This window comes from Aphanomyces invadans, assembly GCF_000520115.1.
Source record: "Aphanomyces invadans strain NJM9701 unplaced genomic scaffold supercont1.3, whole genome shotgun sequence".
NCBI classification, from domain to species: Eukaryota; Oomycota; class Saprolegniomycetes; order Saprolegniales; family Verrucalvaceae; genus Aphanomyces; species Aphanomyces invadans.
In genome coordinates this window covers 260,037-268,436 of record NW_008580148.1, presented here as the reverse complement: position 1 = coordinate 268,436, position 8,400 = coordinate 260,037, and the positions used below count along the sequence as shown (strand labels likewise).

The following is an 8,400-nucleotide window of genomic DNA, read 5'->3' as shown; positions in this document are numbered from 1 at the left end:
GTATAAATTGATGTCATCTACCGTCGTTGATTTCTCCATTGGGACGATCCACGAAGTTGAGAAAAACATGAGCAAATCTTGTGCTACGTACTCGAGACATATCTTGAAATTTGTATGTGGATAAACATCACCCAGGGCTTTTTTTCAAGCGATTTTCGAATTGTAGACCCATTTTATCCAGGAGAGGAACAACCCGATCTTTTTCGCCTAAGACACATCGGGTTTAAGGTTTTAATCATTAAAACCCGATTTCGGGGTATGAAAACCATGGTTTTATTCCGTGTAACATTACTGAAGGCTGGTATGAGCGGAATCGCTCGCGCTGGCGTCGTCGCCGCCGATCGGACAACTGCAGAACGCACGCATGCTGCTCTTGATGAACACGAGCTTCTCAACAAGTCTTGGCGCTCAGGGAGTTCCTCAGCTTGGAATGGATGAAGCCTATCGTTGAGAATTCTCGCTCGGACGCTGCACTAGGTAGACGTCGCCATACTGAAGCGACACTTTGCAAATCTGCCCACTGGCATCCATCGATATTCCTGTCGTCGGCGATGTCGCTTTCGATGTCCTCCGCCTCGACAACGATGTCGGACATAATTACAAGTGCCAATTGCCCACCTGTCCGAATGTTCGAACCGTACAACTGGTTCTACCACACTTTTGGAGAGTTCACTTGGTGTTTGTATGTTATACAAAAACCAGGTTAGACACTCGACAGGTGTGAGATAAAGTCATCCCACACCCTCCTGTGGCACGCGTTCATATTGGCGACCCGAGAAGTTGGAGCAGTGTGCATGCCACATATCTCTGACCGTCATCGGCTGCACACACAGACGCACGTTGTCATGGTGGGGGGGGTGCCGAAGACTGTTCAAGTGGGTGGGTAGTGTTTGAGGGGGCATTTGTGCGATAGAATGCCTCCTCCACCAAGGTCACGACAAGTACCGACATCAACACATCCCCTCCATTGCCCGAGACGTCACCCTTCATCGTGTCACGCGTAATGCATGATCATCTCGTGCACTACCGCCATCGCAACACACCCACCGCACCTCCAAGGCCGCCTCGTCGGGGTCATCCATGCGAATCGCATGCGCTATGTGTGTTGCTGTCAGCGCACTTTAAAGGCTAGTGCCAGGCGATGAAGGGGGTAGCTTTAGCATCACAGATACCCATTCTTCATCACCCTTTGCTGCCCAACAACCTCGATAGGGTGATATGGCCAAGTCACTAGTCCACCTAAACGACGTAGCTGTCAGCGTAACTCGCATGATGAAAGGAGCACGTGGTGGCATATAGGTGTTTGTCTCGCCGTCATGCCGACGCCGTAGCTCACGGTTCCTTGTAACGACGGTGAGCCTTGTCGCTCGATGGTCGTCGAATATTTAGCATCGATATGCCACATGAACCCGTCGCATTTCTTGCGCACGCGCGGATTTTGTGTATTTGTCCCGCGAAAGATGGGGCGATGGTGGTGGATCGGGCGCGCTCGGAAATGTGAGCAGCCACGAATTTATGTGACATGGCGACGCCGTTTGCATCCTTGTCGGAAACGGCGCTTTCGTGGTCCGGGCAAAATCGTTTCGAGCACGTGTGCCAAAAATGCGCAGCGTGTTTAGTTCAAATGGCACACACCGGCGCTGGTTTCGTCGGCACAGCATGATGGCGCCCCCGTGCCACCGAATCCGCCAAGTTTGTCATCCGCCAATCTCGATTTCGCCGGCTCCGCCCACTCGTACCGTTTCCACCACCACGTGACGGGGCGGCCATGGGCATCAAGTACTCTGTGCAAGCAGTGACTCGGAACGCGGACGGAAGCTTGTCGTTGCACTCCAAGTACAAGCGGTACCTCCAGGCAAAGTGCCCCGACTTTGCCTACACATCGTGCTTGGTCACCCCCGAGATCACACGCCTTGTCATGACCAACTGGGACACCATCACGAATGGGACCGCGCCAGGGATGAAAGGAATCGAGTCCCCCGTCGTATACTTTTACGACAGCTTTTACAACGATTTGTTTGTGGAGGATCCATCGGTACGATGCCGTTGGCGATCATCAGCTCATGTGCTGCATGCCATATAATAGACAAAGCCCCTCTTTCGGTCGTCGATCATCGTCCAAGGGAAAGCCCTCATCAACATCGTTCAGTCGATCACGCATGCCGTAAATTCCCCCCAAGCGATCGAGCGCGTCGTGGATCTGGCCTACCGACACAATAAGTACAAGGTCAAGATGGAGTACTACAACACTCTTGGGCGGGTCCTCCTGACGTCGCTGAAACGATGCAGTGGCGGCGACGCCTTCTGGCCACAAGACCTCGACCTTGCTTGGCGCACCGTGTACGCGTACATGCTCACCGCCATGACCCCCATCGTGTACCACGGCCAAATTGCCCCCAGTGCCAAGGAAAAGGAGCAGGCGAAGTCGGGAAAATTCACACATACCATGACAATGCGCCCCCCCAAATCCGTCAAGCCGTTGGACATAGGCGCTGCTTTGCCAGCCGGCGAATGCCCCGTCAACACCTTGACTTCCATTTCGCCCACGGGGGGAAGTCCGCAGTGTCCTGTGCAACCCTCGACATCTGGCCCTCGGTAGCACCCGTGGATGGGGCTCAATCGCCCCCATCTTAATTTTGTTCATACCAAACGCATCAATGAGAACCTCCTCCCGTGTTTTAGCTGTGTAAGTATTGGATGGGCGCCATGGGGCCGACTGACGACGGGGCGGGGCCAAGTTGGCGGCTCCGGTAAACAAGGGACGAATGCGTTGTGAATCAAAGGTGAGGCTCTGCCAAGAATGAGGCATGGAAGGGTGGAGCTCACTCCCATCCATTCATTCGATGCATTCCAGCAACAAGAGTAGTGCTCCGACTTCTCGTCGGGAGGTCAAGCTTTCCTTAGCTTGTTGTCCAGGCATGCTTCGTGGAAGGAGCAGCATATCTGCGACGTGGTGCACTTGGACGTCCCTGTAGCGACACAACGTGGACGGCTCGGTTCCATGCGGTTGTGGCGTCCCAACGGTGGTGGAATTCCACCGCTGAACTGTGCAACCCAGCGGTTGTTTGGATCGCACCACTATACCGTATGCAGCGCCATGCCCAGGTCTCTATCCCTGTCGCTCGTCGACGACACAGGGGCGGACAACCTCCCGCCAAGCTCTCGCGATCCTCAATCATCACACTTCTCGAGGGGGCAGTGTTGAAAGGCATCACCCCCACAGAGGGGTCACATGCATGGGGATCTCTGAAACTTTACACGATTCATCAGGGCGGCACGCTCCACGCGTTCTTGACAGGACACTCGGACATCTTGGACTCGGGGACCAGCGAGTTGAGTGACGACGTCGTCGTCTGCGTTGACACAGGATGGACCGTCGGCGGCCGCAGCAACGTCCGTTTTTGTTGATATCGTCCCCGTTTGGCCAAAGCTCTGTCACAGTCTGTGTGGTTGGTGGCCCCATGATACACAATTGGTGCCATCGTTGTCATCATGTAGGCGTACACGGTGCGCCAGCCCAAGTCGAGATCGGCGGTCCAGTCGCTCGGTCCCGTGCACTCTTGTAGGGCTTCCAGCAGCACCCGCCCGACCACGTTGTAGTATTGCATCTTGACGCCGTACTGATTGTGCCGGTAGGCCAACTCGACAACACTTGCAATTGCATTGTTCGAGTTCGGACCGTTCGCAATGGTCTGGACGATACTGATAAGCGCTTTGCCTTGGACAATGATCGACGTTCGGAAGAGCGGCTGCACCTGCCACATCCTTTTCATCGTCAGGGGGCGGTCATGGCGCAGGCGTACCTCGGGGGCACCTGCGAAGAGGCGTTTGTAAAAGCTGTCGTAGAAGCATACGACGGGCGACGTGTGGCCGATGGCCCGCATCGCGGGCGTGGTGCCGTTTGCGATGGCCTCCCAACTCGAGAGAACCCGGGTTTGGATAGCAGGCGTTATCATGCATCGCACGTGGGCAAAATCCGGGCATTTGCTCACCAAGAACGTGCGATACTCTGCCAGGAGCACGAGCTCGCCGTTGCGCCGGATCTTGATCGCCTGGACCGAATGGGTGACCCCCATGCGGCGAATTCTCGTGTGCGCACAAATCATGGCAGCGAAGGGACCCCCGACGACCTTTTCTTTGCAGCCGACCCCACCGTGGTGATGTCATCGCCAGGTAAGACTTCCCACGCCAATGAAACCGGCGGCAAGTTTAGCGTCTTGCACGAGTGATCAGCGAAACGTACTCGCTTTCTCAACGTGATGGGCGAGGAGGTCCCAAAGCGCTGACCAACAAGTCGCGATCCACCGTAGCAAGCGGGATGTGTGCCGCCAGGCGTACGTTTACACGGCCCCGTGCGCACCGTTGAGTTGGCCGTGACCAGTTCCTTTGTGCGACCACGCCCCCGTCGGACTGCTTCATAGCTGAAATTTCTCGGATAAGGTCACCACCACTCCCCCTCGGCGGTGGATCAAGTACCATCGAGATCATACAACGGACAGAGGACGGATTGTGTTCGAGGGAGGCTGTTTGTCCATGATGTGGGCATGGATGGCTGGCTCGACACAGTCACTTGTATCGGAAAGGACGTGCTACCTGGACACCATGCTGCGCCACCCTGTCAACAGCCGCGATATGAATAACCTACCGAACACGAAACTGCAAGTGCTCTCGACCTTGCCCGAATTGGCAGCGAAATTTGGTCGTGCACGATTTTTGCACCGATGAGTCTTCCTGCGGGCGCCTATTGAATCGTGTGTACCGGGAGCCTGTTTTGCCGATGGCACAGGAGGTCATGTAGATGCCACCTTCGTGGGGGTGGCGACGTGCGGCGATTCCCTCGACGAGAGGACGGCAGCGCGACTCCCTGCTCATGTGGCCCTGGGGATGAGCCGAGTCGCGCGTGGTGTTGTCGAGCAGCGAAATAAGTGTCAGTATTGCTCGAGACATTGCGCAGGGTGGAATCGACAGTTAACCAACGTTTCCAAATGTGAAATGTTGTGTGACGTGCTTGGTCGGCCTCCTCCACAAACACCGTGTCGATTGGAGTGTGATGCCACGCGATGTCGACGCAAAGATGCACGTCGCGGCCATCCCGACGTTCTGGGCTCTTTTTCATGCGGCCCAGTGGCACAAGTATGTGGCGGATATGAAAGCCACGTGCTATGCTGCTGCTGTCTAGCAACAGACCAAGGGGTTTGTGTACTTCAGCTTGACCAGTGCGTTTCTTGGTGTGGCTCTGGCATGCTCGATGAAAACGACGTAACGAGGGCTGACTCGAGCCACTATTGCCTCACAGCAGCAGAAACCATCGTCCGTGATGCGTTGAGCCATCAACATCGACCAGTTGCTGTCATTCCAGCTCAGATCGTTAACCTAACGACTCGTGGAACGTCAGCTGCAGTGTAATTCTGGTCGCTTCAATCCGAGTGAGCGGGATTCCTCCTGGCGCAGGATTGTTCTGCTTCACCGTGGCCATGGCGGACGCCATCGTTGCCACGGCATCGCGACGACATAGAGTCGGGGCGAACTCCTTGTCATGCACTGTTCACGATGGCGACTCCACTCATGGGCACTTAAGAATGCGCTCTCAACCTGTGCCTGCACCTGGCTCTTGGAATTCTCCTCGACGTATTGGATCCACAACGAACTAGAACGGGGCGACGAAGCTGTCTACAAAAGTGTCCGCGACGACCTCAGTTGACTAGTCCAAGTCCGAACGCATCGTCCAAGTCAACTCCTGCATGAGCAGACACAATTCACCGACACGTAGTCGATCCTGTCACGTGATCCAGGCTGCCCCAAAGCACGACAGCTCAGCCTCCATCGAAACGTAAAACCTTTCTGCAAGGACCACGTTACGCTAAGACCTGCTTTCTCGCCTGCTCTCGACGCGCTGGACAAACGCAGATACCCATTGAAGGATCGATCGCGGACGTATGTCGCACAGGCCGCGGTCATCGCCAACCCAACCGGCGACGACTTGTGCGGAATAGTTGCGTCCGTGGATTCGAGTCGAGCCCCCCCCCGTGCCATCGGCACAAACTAGTTACGGGCATTCGCATGACCATTCCAGCCACCGTTCGCATTGACGTGCCATGCTACACCACGCCTTGAATGACCACGGTTCGAGCACCTTTCTTCGCGTTGGGTCGACACACCTGGAGCGGCAGCATCACAACCCACGCGATTGCCGACAGCGGATACGTCACAAGTCGCGCCGCGTTGAGCCAGAAGAGCCGTCGCCTTGCCCATTTGTCGACGATGGCCTTGTACGGCCAGTGGTGGATGCCAAGCGGACCAAACAAACTCTGGCCGATGCTTTCGTTGGACGAGCTTTCGGCAAGCATGAAGACGAGCCTTGCCACGCGCTCGCCCGCAAACGACGGACTGGCATTCAAATGGTTGGCGTAAACTAGAATCGACGAGATGTCGGGGAGCCGCGCCTTCGTGTAAGCGGCAAACGGAGCGTCACAGGTACCGCCAGTGCACGATGCCAAGACAAGGGTATCCTCTAGCCCGCTGTTGATGCCCTCGCCAGTGGGAGGAAGCACCGAGTGCGCGGCATCGCCCAACAGTACAACCCACTCGTGGACGTCAAACTTGGTGCATTCGACGACAGCGCCGCGGTACGTGCGGCGGGCAAAGTACCGCTCGAGCTCGCCAGGCGGCAAAAGTTGGAGGAACTGCGGCGCAATGGACTGAATCCACGCCTTCAATTTCGCCACGTTGTCGGCACTCGCGTCCGTCTCTCGGACGAGCTGCGACACGCTGTCGTCGGGATCCGAGTCCCGAACGGTGGTCACCAACGTCCACTGCTTGGTGCCGCCGTTGTCGATGGTGGCTGTGTACCCCCCGCTAAAAATGTAGTGCACGGCGGGGTCGAGTTCTGCCGTGAGCTGCCCGACAGCCCCAAACAGAACACGGTATTCATTTGCCCATGGCGTCACCTTTGCCGAGAACGAAGGGTCGGCTCGCTGCATACTGGCGCGGACAGTGGAGTGCACGCCATCGGCTCCCACCACCCGTGCTTCGCTCGCGTCGACGATCACCTCGGACGGCGACGTGTCGGGGAAAACCACTTCAAACGTGAGCGATTTCGCGGTGAAATCCATCGACTTGAGCTTGTGGCGCATGTGCGCTTCAATGTTGGGGTGTCCTTGGCATGCTTCCCACAGATGCAAGTTCACGTTGCCGCGGGACGTGCCGTACACGACCCCCGACTCGAGCTTGGCGACACGACGACGACCAGCGTAGATTTCCCATGCATCGACGACGTGTCCTTCCGACCGAATACGTTGGGCGACTTGAGGCGCAACGGACTCGATCGCATGCAACCCTCGCGGGTTCACTCCGATGGGATAGCTCTCGCTCGGGTCGGTTGGAATGTAGCTCCGGCCTTCGTAGACCGTGACCGTGTGGCCCTGATGCGCCAGCTGCAGCGCTGCCAAACACCCCACGGGACCACCACCCACAATGATAAACTTGCCCATGCCTTGGTCAGACCTCTGGTCAACACAATCTGTCTCCTTTCAACGTGAGACATCGCGGAGGAGCCCGACGCTGCCACGAACGCAGGTGACGATCTGGGCTGCGTCGGGAATGGCGCACAATGAGTGGACGAAAATGACATGATTTTAACCAATCCAACAGGATGCAATGCTTGGTCCAGCGACATGTGGGCGAGACTAGCGCATGCTCCGGTCGCGGGACGCCGCGAAAAAGCAGCTTGATGGGGGGGGGGTCCGTGGCGCGGTCGACCCCGATGGAACACGTGCATTCGACGACAAGAAGCAGTGGACAATGAAGTTGGGTGTATGCTGTCGGCCTCCCACATCCGTCGCGACGCGACCTGCTGGCATGGATGCGCCAAAACGGAGATGCTGTACCTTCTTGACCGACATCCCCACCATGATCGTCGTGCAGTGCATTCGCTCGGCGCGCGCCAGCCTCGCCATCGCAGGCTACGTGTTTCGCCGCATGCAGCGACAAGACGTATCAGCGGCGTCGTGAACAATGATGCTCAACGTCGCCACGTGTCGCTGTGGTGTCGTCCTCGAGCACATACACGGCGCGAGTCATGGAGCCGCGCTGTCATTTTGCAGCGTGTGCAGCCTCGGTCGAATCTTCCCGTTTCGATTACAGTGATACCTCACATTTTGCACCCCACTCAAAATGAATAAACTGCATAATATGATTCGACGTCAAGTACTTGATGTATAAAGTCTTCAGAGGTCGTTTTCTTTGGGTTTCCATCCGTCTGTTAGAATTTATATTTTGGAGATGGTGCAAAATGTGAGGTATCACTGTACATAACACGTCAGAAACCAACGTGGAAATCTGACCATGCTCCGTGCACGCCACACGCGACCGCACCCGCCGCGACGCACGACGTCTGCGCTT

At 56.4% G+C, this 8,400-nt stretch overlaps 3 protein-coding genes across 3 annotated transcripts; 1 reads left to right on the top strand and 2 right to left on the bottom strand.

Annotated features, from left to right (window-relative positions):
• The first annotated feature begins 1,711 nt into the window (after window positions 1-1,711).
• On the top strand, window positions 1,712-2,675 carry H310_01811 (hypothetical protein). Its single transcript, XM_008865118.1, has 2 exons — window positions 1,712-2,035; window positions 2,087-2,675. Exons 1-2 carry the CDS (start codon window positions 1,769-1,771, stop codon window positions 2,597-2,599), a joined length of 780 nt encoding a protein of 259 aa, XP_008863340.1. The 5' UTR covers window positions 1,712-1,768; the 3' UTR covers window positions 2,600-2,675.
• A 520-nt stretch (window positions 2,676-3,195) lies between these two features.
• Window positions 3,196-4,246, bottom strand: H310_01810 (hypothetical protein). The gene is made up of 2 exons (XM_008865117.1): window positions 3,804-4,246; window positions 3,196-3,755 (listed from the first exon to the last, which is right to left on the bottom strand). The coding sequence occupies exons 1-2, from the start codon at window positions 4,104-4,106 to the stop codon at window positions 3,267-3,269; spliced, it is 792 nt and encodes a 263-aa protein (XP_008863339.1). The 5' UTR covers window positions 4,107-4,246; the 3' UTR covers window positions 3,196-3,266.
• A 1,576-nt stretch (window positions 4,247-5,822) lies between these two features.
• On the bottom strand, window positions 5,823-8,141 carry H310_01809 (hypothetical protein). Its single transcript, XM_008865116.1, has one exon. It carries the CDS (start codon window positions 7,488-7,490, stop codon window positions 6,099-6,101), a length of 1,392 nt encoding a protein of 463 aa, XP_008863338.1. The 5' UTR covers window positions 7,491-8,141; the 3' UTR covers window positions 5,823-6,098.
• Between the last annotated feature and the right edge of the window lie 259 nt (window positions 8,142-8,400).